The sequence below is a fragment of the Mchenga conophoros genome, linkage group LG22, assembly GCF_057382185.1.
Source record: "Mchenga conophoros isolate Kocher_MC1m ecotype Shallow Benthic linkage group LG22, M_conophoros_male_GT1.1, whole genome shotgun sequence".
Classification (NCBI taxonomy): domain Eukaryota; kingdom Metazoa; phylum Chordata; class Actinopteri; order Cichliformes; family Cichlidae; genus Mchenga; species Mchenga conophoros.
Genome location: NC_140546.1, coordinates 14,771,830 through 14,790,427, shown reverse-complemented (window position 1 = coordinate 14,790,427; position 18,598 = coordinate 14,771,830). Strand labels below are relative to the sequence as shown.

Below are 18,598 nucleotides of genomic sequence, written 5' to 3'. Positions count from 1 at the left end.
GAATTTGTGATGCAAAAATGAGTTTTCCTGAGAAACTGCAGTTTAATTAAATACTTCTTTTTGTGAATGCCCCTCTGATGAAATATATATCTTATTTGTTTTATCTAAAATTTAAAGAGTTGATCCCCACCAGAATTCTTACTGTGCATGTTCTGAATTAAGTTGCCTGCAATAAAAGACGACAGACAATTTTCTAAGAGCGTGCATACACTTGCGGCAGTGTGACTGTCCCTATTCCAGCTGCATGGACACTAGTTGATTACTCAGACTCCCCCTGAGGCATCAGTGCAAGCAGTGTGTAATGCAGACACCACTTCCAAAGTCTTAAACTTCTGTGTTTGATTTCTGCGATTTGATCTAAAAATAATACTCATACTTTGGTTTGTTTTTTTCCTCTTTCCTTTTCTTCTTCCTCTGTTCCTTCTTCACCTCCCAGGAAAGTGTTCAATCAAGAAAAACCACTTGGGATGTCCCAGCCTTTTTTGGTTGTTTGACCAACCATATAGCACAGGAGCAACACTTCACATAAAGCAGTATCACGTGTATGCGCTTTACAAAAACAAACAGCAGCAGCAGCAGCAGCAGCAGTAATATCAGCAACAAACGCATCGACTGAATCAGCATCCGCAATATGAGAAGTGCTCCCGAGTTCCTATCATTCCACAGCTGGATTCATTTATATATGTACATATCTATTGTTGGCAACAAGATATACATGTTAAGAAAAAGCATATCACTGATGTTATTCTACTGAACAGGGTTCTACTGTATAGTGTGATTTGTGGTCTGCGGTGTTAACAGAAGGCCAGTCTACACAGTCGGAGGCAAAAGAAAATACTACTCTGTATGATTACCATTTGTAATATTGTTATGTAGAGTTAGTTTTATTATTTATATGTAAATTTAAAAACAATGGGGGTACTTAAGCTGGAAGAGAAATGGATTTCCTCTCACTGTAAATACTTTGGTTTAAAAAAAAAAAAAAAAAGGAGGACTCTAAAACTTCACCAGTTAACATTCTCTGCTGCCACAACTTTTAAAAATTAACAAAGCGGAAGGAAGGGCTGGGAATTTTTCTATCTTGATTTTTTACGTTTTAATTTATTTGGTAATCAATTTGACGGCGGGGGACATGTGACAATTTCTTTTTTAATTTAAGAAGAAGAAGAAGAAAGAAGAAAAAGAAACAGGATTCCTGTGGTCTTCATGATGATGAACACTACTGCTATTATAGAGTTTTTAATTACATAAATGTACCTATGGAAGTGGAAAAAAACGTTTCTTTATTTATTCTCTACAATCGCTGTTTTAAAACATATGTCTTTAAAAGAAAATAAAGTACAATTTAGAAGAAATGTCACAGTGTGAGCTCTTTTTTTCCTTTTTTCCCCTGTGAGACTAATCAAATCAAGTTTGGGCGTATGATCGTGAATGGGTTATTCTGGGAGGTTTGCTGCTCTCTAAAGGCCTAAAGAAGAATTGAAAGTGAAAAATATCTGTAATCCTCCAGAGGTTTGGTGGCTCCACTGTGGACCTAACTGACTGAAAACTACTCAAAGGAAGTTTTCCATTCATTTAATTTCCTTGTAGGGCTGCTTGAATGGACCGTCACTGGTAAATGAAGCACATTTATATACATGATTAACATAATGCCCAGATTTAATGCACATAATTTTGTCGGGCCACTTTTGGCAGCATAATTTCTGATGACTGTGCATGCATAAATATTCAGCTCAGTTATGAAGACAAGGGAGGAGGCTGAGGTGTGTGTTTAACCACAGCTGGGGTATGCACCGAGTCTGTCTGGCACAGCCTTTTGGGTTTGGTCTGATCAGTCTAAACATGCCTAAGCCCTCTGGCATGCTTCGATTTATGAGGAGGTATTAATGCCACAAAGACGAGAAGTAGAAAAAAGCTGGAGAAAAATGTAACGTTGAGGGGGAAAATGGCTAATGTCTGCGTAGAAAGACGGCACATAAGTATGTAGAGGTAAGTGCACATTTGTTTGGGGTGTGTAGCTTTCCGGTTGTGAGTTCTGAGGACAGAAAACTCTTTATCTACTAGAGATCTTTACAGGAGCACTCAGCTGGTGCTATCGCCTGTCTGAACATGGCCTAAAGGCAGCAAATAATGAACTTGTCTGCTAAGAAGCTTGTGAAAAACACCTAATGTAAAAATTAATCTTACTTCCTTTTAAACATTATATTAATGTAGCGTACATAAAAAAATGATGTAACCAGGTATCACCAGCAGAGTGAGCTGAAGCACCACTGTTAATGGAAACTAGCCAGTTCAGAATCAGCAGTATTAGTTTTGTAGAGATTAAAAAAACAAAACAAATTTCTTTCATTTTTGCAGCTGCGACAAACTAAAATTAAACACTTCCACCTGAACTGAAGTCTGCTGCAGCACTGGTCACAACTAAAACACTGCTAAGCAGAGCGTGCTGTGTGTGAAACTGGGAAGCTATCGATTCGAGGGAATCCTCAGGTCACATTAAAGTGATACGTGTTATTATGATCTAATAATATAAAGTAGTGGGTTGGAACCCCTTTTTGTCTTCAGCGCTTCTCTTCACAGCACAGATTCAACAAGGTGCTGGAAACATTTCTCAAAGATTTTAAGGACATCACACAGTTGCTGTAGATTTTTCAGTTGCACATCCGTGATGAGACTCATGGACACGGTGCTCCATTACACTGACCTATGGTGACTTTGGAGGACATTCGAGTACAGGCGTGCTCAAGAAACCAGTTTGAGATTATTTGAGCTTTGTGAGAGGGTGTGTTTAATTCTGGAGACAGCCATCAGAGGATGGGTACACTGTGCTCATAAAGGTATGGACATGGTTGGCTGTGACATTGGCACCATGCTCAGTTGATACTAAGAGGCCCAAAGTGTGCCACGATAATATCTGCAAAATTACACCACCATCATCACTGATACGATCTGAATGTGGAAGCAGTCATTTAGACACAGGCTGAATGCCTGTGTCTAAATGACTCTACTACTAAAAAGAGGCGCGTTTCCGCCTCGTGTGGCACTAAACACTCCTCATAGATGTAGACTAGGCTAACGTCACTTTAAATCGCCTTCCCCCGTCTCATCCTCTTTTTACTTGATATCTACCATATCCAACCAATTACACAACCCGGCAGTTCAGCGGAAACAGCTTTAGACTACTTTGATGAAACGGGGAGGGGGAAAAAAACACAAAAGTTATTGACATCCTCTTTGGATCCAGCTAAAATCACGACCCCAGGAGAGAGTTTAGGAAGAAAAGTGCGACACGGGCTTTTGTTTTTTTCTTGACTGAGAATGTGGCGAACTTGTGGTTGGAGGAAAGAGTAGATTACAGCTCACTGAGCGGTCAAGTTGGAGCGACTTTAATGGCGAGAACTAGCTGAAATCTCGTCAGCTGCTACAGGAACAGAGGGCGAGCAGAAGCAGAAGCAGCAGCGGCAGCATCAGAGCCGCCGCCATACATTTTAGGACTACCTGCTTACTACAAACAGCGGAGAGAGGTGAGTACGGCACCGTTACACGATGCGGTTAAGACCGTACAAAGCTCCCTCAAAACTTTAATTCCTTTACACTTAATCTCGGACGCACACACTGTTTTTCATTTCTGCTATTTTTAGACAGAAACAGGAGAGTCGCCCTCCCTGGAGCATTTACGTGAAGTTTCAGCCGGGCGGGGGAAGATACCCATGAAACTTAGCTGACACACGCCGTCTCCGGTTCACCAGTTAGGGGGACGTTCAAGTAGCTCTCACACTTTAAGCTAGCAGGCCTTTACTTGTCCCGAATGTCGGTTGTGTTTGTTTTGTGGGAACACCGCGATTAAAAAAAAGAAGGTCATGAAAGTGTGCAAACCGCAAACAGCCGCCGTTAGGAAGTTGTTTGCTAAAGATAAACGGCCATTTATATCTCTGAGCGTGCAATTTAAGTGTCCGCAAAAGAAAAGTTTTCTAACGTAAACACTCAGGGGAGGTTAGCCTGGTTTATCTTGCTCTTTTGTAGAACTCTCATCAGGCTGAGTATTATAAGTGGCACTCTCTGATAAGAGAGTTAAGAGTAGTTGTTCGGGAAACTTATTCAAGGCTCCATCTCAGTGAGTCAGACAGGCTGTTCCGCTATGTCCGGGAGACTCCCCGCTTGCACCACGCTTAATCTCATGCAGCCACTCCCTGCACACGCTTACGCAAACAGCGTAGATGGTGTCACACACTAACTGGAAAACTTTACAGAGGACGTATGAACCTCACTTTTTAGCTCCAGCTTTCAATTCTTGTGTGCTACTAGGGTAGCTTTGCAGGCCTGATTCAAATTCAAAATAATCTTTATTCATCTTTTACTAGGCTTTGGTGCAGCCCTCTCTATTCATAATCTGAAACCAATTTGTAAAGCTAGCTTTCCTCTGATTGGCTTGTCTTTGGTAAACAAAGTTTGGGAAGCTGGTGGGTAGAGCCACTTCTGTAAAGTAAGGTGACACAGACTCTTTGACCTAACAGAATGTCAACCACAGATGCTATAAAAGATGGATGCAGCTTCCAGGTCAGAAAAATAAAAGCCGGTGCACAAGAGCCTTAGACCTGCATACTTTTAGTTGGCCACCAATGGATTATACATGTTGAGAGTATAAAAGAAGTCACTGTGAAAAATCCTTAGACCTTCATTCTACCAGAAGCTCACTGATAGCAACTGTGTAGGATGAAATGAATGATTCCCCAGTCACACAGGGGACTGGCAACAACCTGTCGTAAGTGGGTGGAAAATATTAATATGATCGAGCCAGTAGTCAAACAAGCCTATAGACTGGTCAGTGACCCACTGGCAGCCACCTGTTGCTAAGGAAAAAATATATATTCCCAACTTGTTGGCAAAAAACATCTTGTAATTGGATTCATTGGTTGATTGCTGTGATCGTTCTTTGAATGCAAGTGATGGACTTGTCTACAATTTCCAGCTATCCTCTGAGCAGTAGTGAAAAGGTGTGACACAAACTGGAGATGGAGACTCTTTTCCTTCAAAGTAAAAGCTACAAAGTAAAAGCTGCCAACATGTTGGCTTGGCTAGCGCCAAGGCACAACTTTTACTTTGAAGTCAGGGCTCCTTGATTTTCATTTGTGTTGCACTTTTCCAAGTTGTACTACTAGTAGTTGGTGAGGATTTGCAGACAAACATCAGAAATCACAGGCAACCTGGCAAATCTGCTAGCAACCAAAGCAATCACAAGGAGTTTTTAGTGCAGCACCTTCTTTGCAAACGATTTCAACCAGCAACAACCAGCAACTTTTGGGAACCACTTCAAGGCAGTGGCCAGTTTTGGGTAATAGAAATTTTTGCTTAGCAACAGGTGGTTGTGTCTAATATATTGGACAACGTTTGAGCAGTGATGCATGATATCATGCAAGAAACCTAGAAGTCTGCGGTAAAACACTTTAGCATATTAGGTCCACCTTAAAATGAGTTGGTTGTACAGGAATTGATTCAGCAAGATCTGTACAGTATTTATTTTAAGTGATTCTTAATTTAAGGTCAACCATTTCTTAACTCACAAAATAAAAATGATTAAAGTGGCACCAGTTACATTTACAGTTGTCTAACTCTTAAATTCAAAGTATTGAACAGTTGCAGTTATTAAGAGAGTAGGAAAATATATCCTTTATCTATCATATATCATGTAAGTTCTACCGCAATAATGTGGTTACTTTATTTAAAATAAACCAACAAAAGAAAGATGAGTTATGATTCTTTATAGTACATGGACAAATTGCAGTCTGTGTGACTGGCCCTGATCTCATATCCAGTCTTATTATAAGCAGCTACTGTTGATTTTGTATGTGCTAAAAAGGAGGAAAAGCATTTTGAAAAGGTATGAAAGTGAAAGTTGTGATTATCCAGTGAATCCTTTAGCCTTAAGGAAAACTAATTGTCTTCTCTGTACCTCTGTCAATTTAGATTTCAAAGGAATATTTTTAAGTAGTTAAAAATGCAGAAAAACTGGGCAGAAGATATTGATCATTAACTGTAAGAGACCTAGACAGCTCTCACACAGAGATAGAAGAGATGAGATTTGTTATGAAGCAGTCAAAATCATGTGAGAACAAATGCATGCAGTTTGAAGCTTAAGTAGTACAAAAGCTGGTTAAGAAAATATGCGGCTTTATTTCAGCTTATCGCTGAGCGGCTGGTGTTCTTCCGCCAACTATTGATCTCCAGTCAGGAAGACTTGGAGGAAACATTACACCATCAGAGCAGATACTGCTGCTGTAAAAAAGGCAGGTGCTGCTGTCACTTACCTATAAACTCTTAGGCCTCTGGAATTTTATTGCATGTTATCGCTGCATTTTTTCACTTGCTTTTAAATGTTGCTAGTTTAGTTTGGACCAACTACAGGTACAAATGTGTACCTCAAAGCCTGAGCGGGTCGGTTTCCAGTTCCCCGTGTTAGACAGCAAGTCCTTCTGCATGTTCACCCAAATTCCATAAATCACTCAGGACTGAATAAACCTGCACTCATTAACATATCTATAATGTTTTATAGAGAACCCATTCTCCTTTTGTAAAGTTCAAAAGACTTAACCTGATCTGCAGTCAGCTAAGCAACATTGTGGACACTTTCAGAAAAGGGTTTCTCACTGAGGCATGAGAGTTGACAAACAACAGGAAACAGGTTGACTCAAATCAACCTGAGTAACTCTAACAAACAAGATAGTTGATATTTGACTGCGGCTGTTTCCAGATGAGTCGCTGTATCTCTGAAACAGCCGTCCCACTGAAGCCAAATTAAGGCTGACCGAGCAGATTCGAAGCAGGTTAAAGTCCACACACACATAAAGCTGGATTTTCCTCTTCAATTTTTAGCAACAGAAAGTTGCTCACACTGTCACAAAACACTGTCTGCAGTAAAAAATGTGAAGCAGTAAAGCAATGTTCCGACTCAAATGGCCCGAATCCATAGGTGACTAAACCTCCTTTGAGGTTTTGCCTGTAACTACGCTGAGATCATGCAGTTTGTTTGACTGCAGATTATGTTGCTGTTTGCACACTCTAATAACAAAGCAGTCATACTGCTCTTTAGGTTTCTGACTCTGCTCCTTGTTTTTGGTCCAAAAATTAAAATCAAAAGTTCGAAATTTAAGACATCTCAATCCAGATTTCACTCGAAACCTGGTTCATGACAGCACTGGTTTCCCTGGTCACATCATTGTCTTTGTGTGTGTATGAATGCGAGAGTGAATGAATAGTGGCATTGTAAAGCGCTTTGGGTGCCTTGAAAAGCGCTATATAAATCCAATCCATTATTATTATTATTTGGAAGAAGATTAGAAGATTCTTTAATGCCTTTATGCAGTTACATAAAAAAATTCTGTACGGTAGTTCTTTGGCTAAAAACACAACAAAATACTGCTTCATAAACATCCTAACATGTTATGACCTACAAACGCCACCATTACTTTGTGCGTTAGGTGCATGCTGGGTCAGTGATGTAATCTGGTTGTGCTCCAAAGTGTGGTCCCCACAGGTTTCCTGTGGATAAGAAGAGGAGAAAAGACCAGGACAGTAGATGAAAACAACCTCCAAAAGATCAGTGCCTTTGGTACATTCAGCTGACTATAAATCGGAGTACAACATAACCAGTGGCTGGATGGCAAAGGAGCTGTAAAAAAATTAGTAAAATAAAAATACAAGGGGCAAGGAAAGTCTAGTGTGTGCGTGCGTGCGTGTGCGACTGCAAACTACTCCTAGGCCATCTGAATAAGCAAACTCAGGCTCTTACATATATATCATATATTGCAATGTCATCATGGTGCCTGTAATCACTTAGCAACAGGCTAAAATGACCCTTTTTAGCATTTATGTCCCTTTAGTGCAGAAGAAGAGCATTCTGCTGTTGTATTTTCAAAACGGCATAATCTAAATTAAAGCCACAAAAGTTTAATTATATATGGTTTATTAATATGTCATCACCTTGCCTGGCAATGATCTAACATCAAGCTAAAATGATCCATTTTTAGCATATAAGCAACATCTGCCATCCCCTCCCCCCTTTCTTTTTCTTTTACCATTGCTATCATTGTGATTGAGTATATCAGTTTTCCAACAGCACAAAGAGACAAAACAATACTGTAGCAAGGGCATGAACAAGTCTAAGGAATACGAAAGACGGGAAAGACTCCTTTCCTGTAACGTAGTAAACTTTGCACTACCTTTGCAGGACAGGTTGCTGTGAAATAGAACGAACAGTCATGACCCTGATCACAGGGGAATGTGAGAAACTGCAGCCATCCATAAGTGTTCAGTTTTGTCAGATTAATTACTCTGATGGATATAAACCCCTCATATGCTGCTATACTGTGAAAGGTAGATATGGAACATGTTTATGTGTGTGAACGTGAAACTCGAATTAGATTGTTTGTTTGTTTTTTTTAAAGTGAAGGAGCACATGATGAAAGTGCACTGAAAATCTTTAGTTGGGGATCCCTTTTAAAATAGGAGTGTTCAATGTGACCCTCCTATTATTATTATTATTATTATTATTAATTTGATGTCTCAGGCATTGAAAAGCAACATTTAGAATTCATGCAATGCATATCCTTTTATACATTTCCTCATCAGATTGTCTTAGAGGCTAACCCCATAGTTAGAAAGTTGTATAAAAAGAAGTTGCCCTGACTTCTGTAATTGCTTTGTTTAACATGTGTATGATGAAATCCACCGTAATCATTGTGTTAACTGAGCTTGTCAGAGCAGTTGTGTAGTTCTCTTTTCTCTAGAAGTTACAGTGGAAATGAATAAACACCACAAATGGTGAATATCATGTTGTCTCGCTTAAGAGATTATTAGTACACGCTGTTGTGCAATTTCCTGTCTGCCGTTCAGATAAACAGTATGTCATTAATCAGTGAGTACTTATTTAATTAAACACATAATGGCAGCTGAGCTTGGGCGCCGCAGCATTTTGCGTTAATCTGCGGATAAGACTTTGCTGTCAGACATCCAGCATGGCAACTGCTGGAGATGGTACCTGTTTTTCTTTTTGTTTTTTCATGCTGACCCAGACAGTTTATGTATTTGTTTTTTAAATATTGTTGTGTGTGCTGGAAAACACACACAACAATACTGCCTTCAGTACTCCCATTTATCTAGAGCAGGAAGTGTAAGAGATGGTGTGTGTTGGAGACGCTTGGTTAGATTAATAACTTCCAATCAATACTAATTACTCTCAGCTTTCAGTTTGCAGAGCTTCCTCTCAGGATACGGTCACGGCTGAGTTAGTTGCTGGGTTTATCTGATAGAAAATCTAGAAGGAGATCACCAAGCAGACAAAATATTCTTTTTAATACTTGTCTTAATTTCCTTCCATAACATGCAGACTCCTCTCTCTGTGTTTTGTCTATAGGATGCTGTCTCGGCTGAGTGAACTGATATGGGCGGACTGGATTTGGTTTCCCGAAGGCCACGGCTGGGCTGACTTGACGGATCACGATGGCAAAGTGTTCCCTAAACCTCAGGACCTCTGGGCTACTATACCCATCGCTTTCTGCTTCCTCATCATCAGGCAGATATTTGAGCAGTGAGTTTTCTCTAACACTTGTGTCCCACACTGTCATTTGCCTATTAATCTACACCTGTCTGCCTGGTTTGCATGTTTCTTTCTGACAAATATGAAATGATGTGTAAGCCTCATTTTCTACCCAAGTGTACCCCTTCTCCTCCTCTTCCCCTAGGACTGTCGCGATTCCTCTGGCCTCTCTTCTGGGAGTGAGTGACAAGCAGCGTGTTCGTGCTTCTCCAAATCCAGTCCTGGAGTCCTATTTCTGCAGCACATCAAAGCATCCCAAACAGGTACCTGTGTTTGCATACGTCACAGGTGTTTAATTCGTACTCTATGCAAGATTTTAGTGTTTAAGGTTTAAATAGAAGAGACCACGATAGATTTATCTAAATCTAATGTGGTTGGCCCAAGCAGTGTCATCGAGCCGGTACAGAAGTATCAGATGGCTGCTGAAATTGCTATAGACTCCCATGTTAAAATGCCCAAAGTCACCTATGAAATTAACATATTTAAAGACTTCTAGTTAAGGAAATGTATTATACACTTTATGAGACATTTGACTGACATCATTGCAACTATAAATACAGCGCTGACTCTTCTCTTCTTTGTTCTGCTTGTCATGTCAGAGCTCCATTGAGAGTTTAAGCAAACAGACAGGGTGTTCAGTGCGACAGGTCCAGAGGTGGTTCAGGCGCCGGAGGAACCAGGACCGACCCAGCAAGCTCAAAAAATTTAGGGAAGCAAGGTAAAATAACAATTTCATATCCTTCTACCAAATCTGACACTTCAGCTTCAAAGTATCATGTTATAATAATAATTTGCTTTGGTGAGAATACAGGTCCCCATGACAGTAAAGCCACGTGAAGGAGGCTTTTAATAGCATTTATTTTAATGCATTTTTCTTTTTTATGCATCGTTAAAAGACCATAAAGCAGCTCTATCTGCTGTCACTATGGTTGATACTTCTATTTAACGTGGCAAAAGTTTCATATAATGACGTCAGCACATGTATATAATGACGTCAGAGAAAGGATATTCTTAGTATAGTCATCTGAGACACACGGCTGTGGCTGTGAGCAGTCCCACCCACGTGCTGTTCAAATCTTCTGTTTGTGAGAGCCAGCCAATCAGAAGAAAGCGGCCTTAAAGGACGAGGAACTTGTTTTACACAGAGGATTTTTCATTTTCATTTATTTGTTCATTTTCAGGCACAACAAATACCTATATTGAACATAAAATGCACAAAACAAAAAACAAAAATTGCCTGAAAAAGGATGAATGCTGGACTGCACAATAGCCTAGTAAAAGATAACTAAGCATTATTCTGAACTGTCAGTCGTGCAATGCTGGTATAGTAGAGTCTAAGAATAAAAACATGGAGCTGAAAGATGGCAAAATAGGCTGTGTTTAAAGCGCACATCTATCACAGTAGAGAGCTACAGCTTTCTCTGCATGCTGAAACATCCAACAGGTTGCACATCTAGAAATGGCCCAGTCAACTGTCTTAAAATGGACTTGTGTCAGACAGTAAGAGTGGCTCATTGGATGTAACCTTGCAAAGCTTTTTGTATGAGCTGTCATTACGACAACAATAAAAAATGTTTTGTTTATATTATCCATCACTTATCCATTGTGCACAGATGACTGTTTTATCATGAGTACCTTGGGTTTTAACCCAGACACACCCACAAAAAAGGGAGCAGGACATTTTTTAAATGCTGTTGCAAAACCGCCCATATTGCAGAGAGGATACTGACTGCAAGCAGAAAAATGATAGATGCCAGATTTAAAAAAACACTGAATGTAAACCAGGTGTTTCCAGGCAGTAGTGGAATGGGGTTTTCTAGTTTATATGTAAACTATATGTAAAAAATAAAATGGGATCACTTCAGAAGCAACATTAGCACAGTAGGAACATGTCTTGGTGTTTTTTGCATGTGTCATGCCAGTGTTACGATATTGTATGATGAAGTCACGCTTTACCAGAACTACATTTCTGAGATTGTTGTGCGCTCTCTTCCAGTTGGAGATTTACCTTTTACCTTCTTGCTTTCTTTGCTGGCCTGGCAGTCCTAATTGATGTGAGTATACTGTCAGAAATGTTTGCACAAAGCAAAGTTTCTCTGCAAACAACGACTATGCAAAGGTTAATAGAAGTAAATGCATTTCTGCAAGTTGAAGATTGTTTCCTACAGTGCGTCTCCTGAGATTCAGCCACAAAACTGACCAGCTAATTAAAGTTATTTGTGTTCAGCTGGAGCTGTTTTTTGTACAGAGACAGAAAAAAAAAAAGGGGAGTTAACATGTAAAGCGAGTAAAATCATAGAAGCTCATGGTAAGGTTTGAATTGTAACTTGATTCCAGCTGTCAGTCATCGTCGTCCTCTTCACTTTGGCTTTTACGGGCAAATAATAGGGGGATTCCAGAAACACTCTGGTGACTGTATTTGTGTGGGTAACGCAAGGTGAAACTTCACTTCAAGTTTGGATATGTAACATCTGCGTCATGACTAGAAACACCTTTGTGCTGAGTGAAAACATTTGTTCTGTTCTTTGGTGAAATAGAAAGTCTCTTTGCTACACAGAAAGACAGAAACTGAACTGTGTCTGCACGCTGTGGGATGCTGTGCTTGTATTGCTTGTCATTTGTGTATTAGAGTGCTTGAGCTGTTGTGTTGAACACTTAAACCATCACTAATACGCTGATTGTGTCTCTCCTCTCAGAAACCATGGTTCTACGATGTGAAGCTGATATGGGAGAACTTCCCAAAAATGGTATTTAAAACTGCTCTGTGGCCTTGCTTTCATTCAAATAATGACCTGAGCAATGGCTAAAATAACTCTTCTTCCTCTACTCTCCCAGCCGCTGCTGCCTTCACAGTACTGGTACTACATGATCGAACTAGGCTTCTACATCTCACTGATTTTCAGCGTAGCGTCAGATGTCAAGCGAAAAGTAAGCGATACTGTTTTGTCTTTAAGCTCTGTTAGATGTCTATCCTATAAAACCCCTCAGCAACCCTCCATCCAGAGAATTCACCCAGTGAGTGCGTATGACACTGAGAATGTATTTTGAGGTTTGGATATTGATTTTCTCCTCAAGTCCTGACTTTATTGTATCGAGTGGTACTTTCTGCATTCAGAACGGCGTTATCGATGGTGAATGGTTCCACTTTATCGTCTCTTTGCTAAAGTCATAGTGAGTGAACAACAAACGGAGCTGCTCCTTTGGTTGGATGCTGTTGGCTTTTTAGCGTCTCTGAGTTAATGTGTGACCAGAGCTCTGTGGAAATCTCACTGTGGAGAGACTGATTTACCATTTTGTCCACAGGTTTGCATGTTGTTGTAAGCAAACTGTGAGGCCTCTGTGCCACGGCCTGTTTTGTAACGCTGGTTCACAAGTTCAAGGAACTAATCTTTTAAACCGAAATGTAGGATTTTTTTTTAGGCTTATCTGGGAAGCATCAGAGCTGCAATCAGCTTCCGATTTGAAGATTTGTTTTGTAACTTTCAGTTGAGTTTTTCTTTTCTTTCTTTTATTCTAACTCTTTTGAACGTGTATTTAGTTTCTTTTTATACCGCTGAAGTTCTACAATCCTCTGCGTGCAAGAAGTTAATGATTTGTAAAAGTTGCATCTACCAGACAAATGCGGTCGATTGGTGGCCTATCTTTACAGCTTGATCAATAAGTAACTAAATCTGGTGGATTTCAGTTCTTGCATCATCCGTTTCTGTCTTTTCGCCAGGATTTCAAAGAACAGATAATTCACCATGTGGCCACCATCGCCCTCATCAGTTTTTCTTGGTTGGTCAACTACATCCGGGCAGGGACTTTGATCATGTTGGTTCACGATGCCGCTGACTATTTAATGGAGGTATGACGACAACCTGCTAACATGGCAGGAAATGGTACAAAATGAATGTATGTAATCACACAGCAGGTATCAAGCAGCCCTCTGCCTTGATACCTACAAACACTGCAGAGTACCTCCATGCTAATCTTAAGAGCATTGACTGCCTGCCCTCTAGAGGAAAATGCATGAAGAGCTAACTCGCATCTCTCTCTATCTACCTCTATCGGTCCATTTTTCTTTCTGTCATCTCTCTGCATCTCTTTTCTTTCTTTACTTTTCTGTCTGTCCATCTTCTTTTTTTTTCTATTGCCTCTTTCTTTCAGTTTACCTGTCTCATCACTCCATTTTCACTATCTGTGTCTCCATATTTCAGTTTCTTTCTTTCTGTTTCTATTTAGACAATGCAGTTTGACAGTTTGAATACAGAGAAACTGATGTGCTACACATCAGTTTCTCTGTATTAGTTTCTAGCTAATACTATTTTCCAACCCGTGTCCCTTTTTTGAGATTTTATATCCATAATGCAAAAACATTTATAGCAATGCACTACTATCATACAAAGCTATGAGAATGAATAATTGTGACTTTAAAATGAATGAATGCTTTCTCTCTTTAAAGTCTGCCAAGATGTTCAACTATGCAGGCTGGAGGAGGACCTGCAACTTCATCTTCACCATGTTTGCTGCAGTTTTCATTGTCACCCGCCTCATAATCCTCCCCTTCTGGTAAAAAATAAAAAGAGTATAAATACAAATAAATGTTTTCCGTTGTTAGAAATGGTAAAGGATACAGTTACAGGATACAGTGCATCATCTGTGTAATTCCTTTGTGCCTCAGAGGTTAACCAAAAACTTTTAAAGCCATTAGAGAAATGCGCTGTTGCACGGATACCAAGCATCTTCATTATCATGATGGGAATTTTCCAGTGTTTTCTTTTGGGCACTGTGGTAAATTACGTCACTGAGCACAAATGGCTTTTGAGAGATGGCCTAACAGGTTGTTCCGGTGTCCTTCATGTTCATGTTTTGCTCTTCCTCGCTGTGAAAGGACTCCACCCCACAAGTGGAGGTGTAAGGTGTCCATACCAATATTGTCCCTGGTTCTTAGCATGCGTCCTCTCTCTGTGTCACAATAGCTGCTGTGTACACGTTCGTAACAGGCAGATTCATTCACACAAATTCCCTCTGGGGTGGGAAGCAGGGAAAAAAAGTACTGTGATGAATAAGCATTACTGGTGCTCTTTTTCAGTTAATGCAGCACTGTGCAGGTAAATGGGTAGTTTACTTTATTTAGTAGAATTTTCCTAAATTTGCTCGAAACTTCCTCTGACTTTATTCTGGAAATGCAACAACAGAGCCATTGTGGAGCCTCCTGGCTCCTCTCAATGGGCTGTTGAAGCTGGCTGTAGGTGGCTCTGACTGGACTCTCTGTTCTGCCTTTGTCCTCTCATTCAGGATCATACATACGACGTTTGTGTACCCGCTGACTCTCTACACCCCCTTCTTCGGCTTCTACTTCTTCAACGGGTTGATGTGTGTGCTGCAGGTCCTGCACATCTTCTGGGCGGTGCTCATCCTGCGCATGGTCGTCAAATTCCTGCCGGGCAATGTGAGAAACACCCGCTTTTGCATTTCTTGAATTTATTAAACCGGCCGTGTAACACAATCACCTCACACTACCAGTTGTAAAATTTTACCCCGTCTCATTTTTTGTTTTTTGTGGTTTTTGTTTTTGGCTCATCAGGACATCGTCGAGGACGAGAGGAGCGATAAGGAGGAAACTGAGTCAGACGATGAAGACGGCGATTGCGAGCGTAGGGAAAAGTCTAGAAACGGGCATGTGCAGAACGGCCACACTGTCCACAACAACAACCACAGTAAGAGGGACTGATTGGACTGTGAGGTCTGCACGTCAAGTAATGACAGGCCCTGGTCTGAAAGCCAAAGAACGTGAGCGCGGCAGGTTGAAAGGGGGCAGCAGGCACCACACACACACACACACATCCATCCTCCTTTCTTAAACCCGGGTAGTCCAGTTGAAAGCTGACTGCGCATCTTTGATTTACACTAAATGAAATGTGGGGAAGACTGCCATAGACAACCATGATGGTGCTTCACACCAGAGCAGCTGAGTGGTTTCCTCTGTCTTCTCCCCTTTTCTGTTTTTGTTTTTTGTTTCTGTGTTTCTTTGTTCTTTTTTTTTTTTTTTTTGTGCTGTTTGCCAAGATTTTGCGCTGTTGACCAAGTTACACGTCCAAAACCCACCTGCTTGTAGCTTCATGTTTTAATACTGGAAGTGTTTTCAGGGGAGGCCGTAGTAGTTCCTCCTTGTGGTCAGTTAACACTCTCCTGACTATTACCAACTTTATTATTTTGTTCCTCTGTTTTTGCTCTAAATAACCAAACTGAAGTCAGTGACCTTGTGATGAGCACCATTCTGAATTGTGGAAGTGACTTTCTGTGGACCATGTCGGGCTCTAAGTCCATTTACTGAAGTCCTGAGTTTCAAACACCCCACTCTGATTCATGCAGATGATTTTTTTTTTTTTTGTATTAGTGTGTCTTAAAATCTTTTCTTTTGAGAAGCCAAACGCACACAAGATCATTTTAAGTCTTAGTTTTGTTTTTGCCTAAAATTATTTTTGATTTGTACAGTTTTTATTTTTATTTGTTTCAGTCCAGTCCATGGTTTAAATTTGGGAGCAATTTGTTTGAGTGTAACCGAAAATTGTTTAGTGAATCTTCATCAGCTGAAAGTCGGTACCGTTTCCATTTAGTGTTGTTTTTCCCATCACAACATGCACTTTATGGGTTCTTCTGTAGATCGACATTGATTAATACTGGAGTAAATGGGCTCGATGGCGTTTTGATTCAAGCTGATTGTCCTTTTTGTTTGGAGTATGATTTAGATTTTTTTATATTTATTCTAAATATTTTTGTTTGTGTTGTAAAAAGAAGAAAAATAATGGAAATCTTCAGTAAAAGAAAAAGAATTACACCCCAGAGTATGGTTTACATTTTCTGTTTCATTGTAATGTGCAAAGGCCTTCATCATTTCAAGTAACTGTTTAAAGAAAAGAAGAAAGAAAAGTGATTTCTGTCCCTTTTTCATCACAGACGTCCCACGATCTCTGAAAGCCCGTCGATGACTCAGCTGCCTGTGGCTCCTTCTGAAAAGCTTTGCTTCTACTCAGTTGTTTTTATTCTGCATTATGTGCTGCTGAGATGTAAAATTCATAATGACCAGAATGATAAAGATAAACATGGATAACAATTCTGTGGGGTTTTTTTTCCTTTTCATTTCAAACTAAACTTAAGAGTTTTGGCATTTTTAACACTGAGGTAATAATGGAGTAGAACCTGAGGTTAAAGTAAATGATAATGGAGACGATTAACCGTTGAATGGTTTTATGAATGAATGGTTTTTCTTTTACACAAAAAACTTAAGTGTAAGAAAACTGGAATAATTAGCCTCCAGGCACAGAAGCCCCCGAGGCAGATTAGACTGGTGTGTGTGTGTGTGTGTGTGTATATTTTGTTTTTCTATTTTTCCTGAGCAGTGCTTTTAGTTCCTACTTGCATACGTGACAATTAATTGACCAATTGACATAGTTTTTCTTATATATTTAGTTCTCCGGGGCCGTGGTGAACTCCTCTAATTCCTTATTTTGTTTACGTGTGTGTGTGTGTGTGTGTGTGTGTGTGTGTGTGTGTGTTTTTACAAATATGTTTGACTGAAAAAAACATATTTGGTAAATCAAAATTATTATTTATTTATTTTGTCATTACGTGAAACTGGCTAACTGACAGCTCCCAAAAATGTAACATTTATATATAAAAAAAGATCTCTCTAATTCAGAAAACCACATGATGTTACCATGTGTTGCCTAGCAACCAGAATGACCTTTTTTCTGTATTTATGCACTTATATCACTTTTTACATATATTAAATAAATACATAAAAAAAAATGTATAGTGCAGTTTTGTCAGAAGCCTGTTATTGACACAAATTATACGGCATGTACACATACTGGACATTTTTCAGCTTTTTGGGGTCTTTTAAAAAAGTTGAAGTAGCTGATAGTCCTAAAAGTTTTACTCAGACCTTTTTTTTTTTTCTCTTTTCTCATTTTTGTTCTTTTCCATAAACTATTTGTACTACATGAAAACAAAGTCCCAATAACAGTCTGTCATTATTCCCATTCTCTCTCATCTGAATGTGCGGATCTGAGAATCCTTTCTTTGGAACACAAAATGATATGGTCATCATTAAGGAGCCCTGTGTAGGTGGAGTAAATGCAGTCTGGCATGAATACTGTACATCAGTCACTGGTTCTGCTGGTGTAGACCCGGAGGCACCGTGGAGCTATTACAATATCAGATGGCACAAAGTGCTGGTGACACACAGCCGCCTGGCACATTTCTCAAGATGATTTTTTTTTTCCCCCCCCAGTTGTCCTAAAAACAAACAAAAGTGTCTAAAAGTTTAACATTTAAGATCCTAAGACGTAACCACTTCTGGATTCTTCCTCCGCCCATCTCTCTCTTCCCTACAGTATTTTGGCTTCAGTCTAAAAGGCCTCCTTACCTAATTGCATATTGAGTGGGATCACTTTACCGCCGTGCCCTACACTACAGCCTGGACACTGTTCATGTCACTGGCAGCATCACTGTAACAATCTCCATTTTAAAGTGGCAGGGTCAATTTCCAGCCTTCTCTCACATCCTGCTCTGCAATTTAATTGCTAATGCATCTCCTGTTTCTGCTCCTCTGGCTTTCATTTCCATGCTGCCAACCCCCCCCTCCTCCTCTGGGTACAATCTTACTCTTCTTGCTTAAATCTCTTCCTTTTGCTCTACCATCAAGTTTCCCCCTCCTTCCCTCGCTACCTTTTCGGCTCTGTGTAAAGAATAAGCTCAGTGTCACCTGAGGTGCCGAAGTTTTGCTGGTGTGAAGGCTAATCGGTGACAGTGATGAAGATCCTCCTGACAGGACAACAAAAGCAGTGGGGTGTTTGAGTCACTTGTGAACTGTGTAGACCGTTATTCAATTCCTGCTTAAGTATTAATAAGGCTTTACATGCCCTGGGGAGGTCGTGAGATGCAAGTGCATGCTTGTGCATCTTGCATGTGTATGCATGTGTCTCTGAGTGCAAGAGCTAATTTGTGGGCTGCTCATTT

General features: G+C 40.1%; 2 protein-coding genes across 8 annotated transcripts in view; both read left to right on the top strand.

The window, feature by feature from the left end:
- Positions 1-1,355, top strand: part of celf3a (cugbp, Elav-like family member 3a) — a 34,157-nt gene extending 32,802 nt beyond the window's left edge. For all 6 annotated transcript variants that reach the window (XR_014890557.1, XR_014890556.1, XR_014890555.1 and 3 more), the window contains one exon: positions 437-1,355. The gene's annotated coding sequence lies outside the window, so the exon portion shown is untranslated. The remainder of the gene's footprint in view (positions 1-436) is intronic.
- A 613-nt stretch (positions 1,356-1,968) lies between these two features.
- On the top strand, positions 1,969-16,694 carry cers2a (ceramide synthase 2a). 2 transcript variants are annotated; one of them, XM_085263401.1, is made up of 12 exons: positions 1,969-1,989; positions 9,410-9,583; positions 9,738-9,855; positions 10,192-10,310; positions 11,589-11,646; positions 12,289-12,339; positions 12,428-12,520; positions 13,311-13,439; positions 14,037-14,143; positions 14,873-15,026; positions 15,162-15,294; positions 16,535-16,694. In XM_085263401.1, exons 2-12 carry the CDS (start codon positions 9,411-9,413, stop codon positions 16,564-16,566), a joined length of 1,167 nt encoding a protein of 388 aa, XP_085119527.1. In that variant the 5' UTR covers positions 1,969-1,989; position 9,410; the 3' UTR covers positions 16,567-16,694. The 2 variants fall into 2 exon arrangements, with proteins under 2 accessions (XP_085119527.1, XP_085119525.1); XM_085263399.1 differs by lacking the exon at positions 1,969-1,989 and adding an exon at positions 3,105-3,524.
- The last annotated feature ends 1,904 nt before the right edge of the window (positions 16,695-18,598 follow it).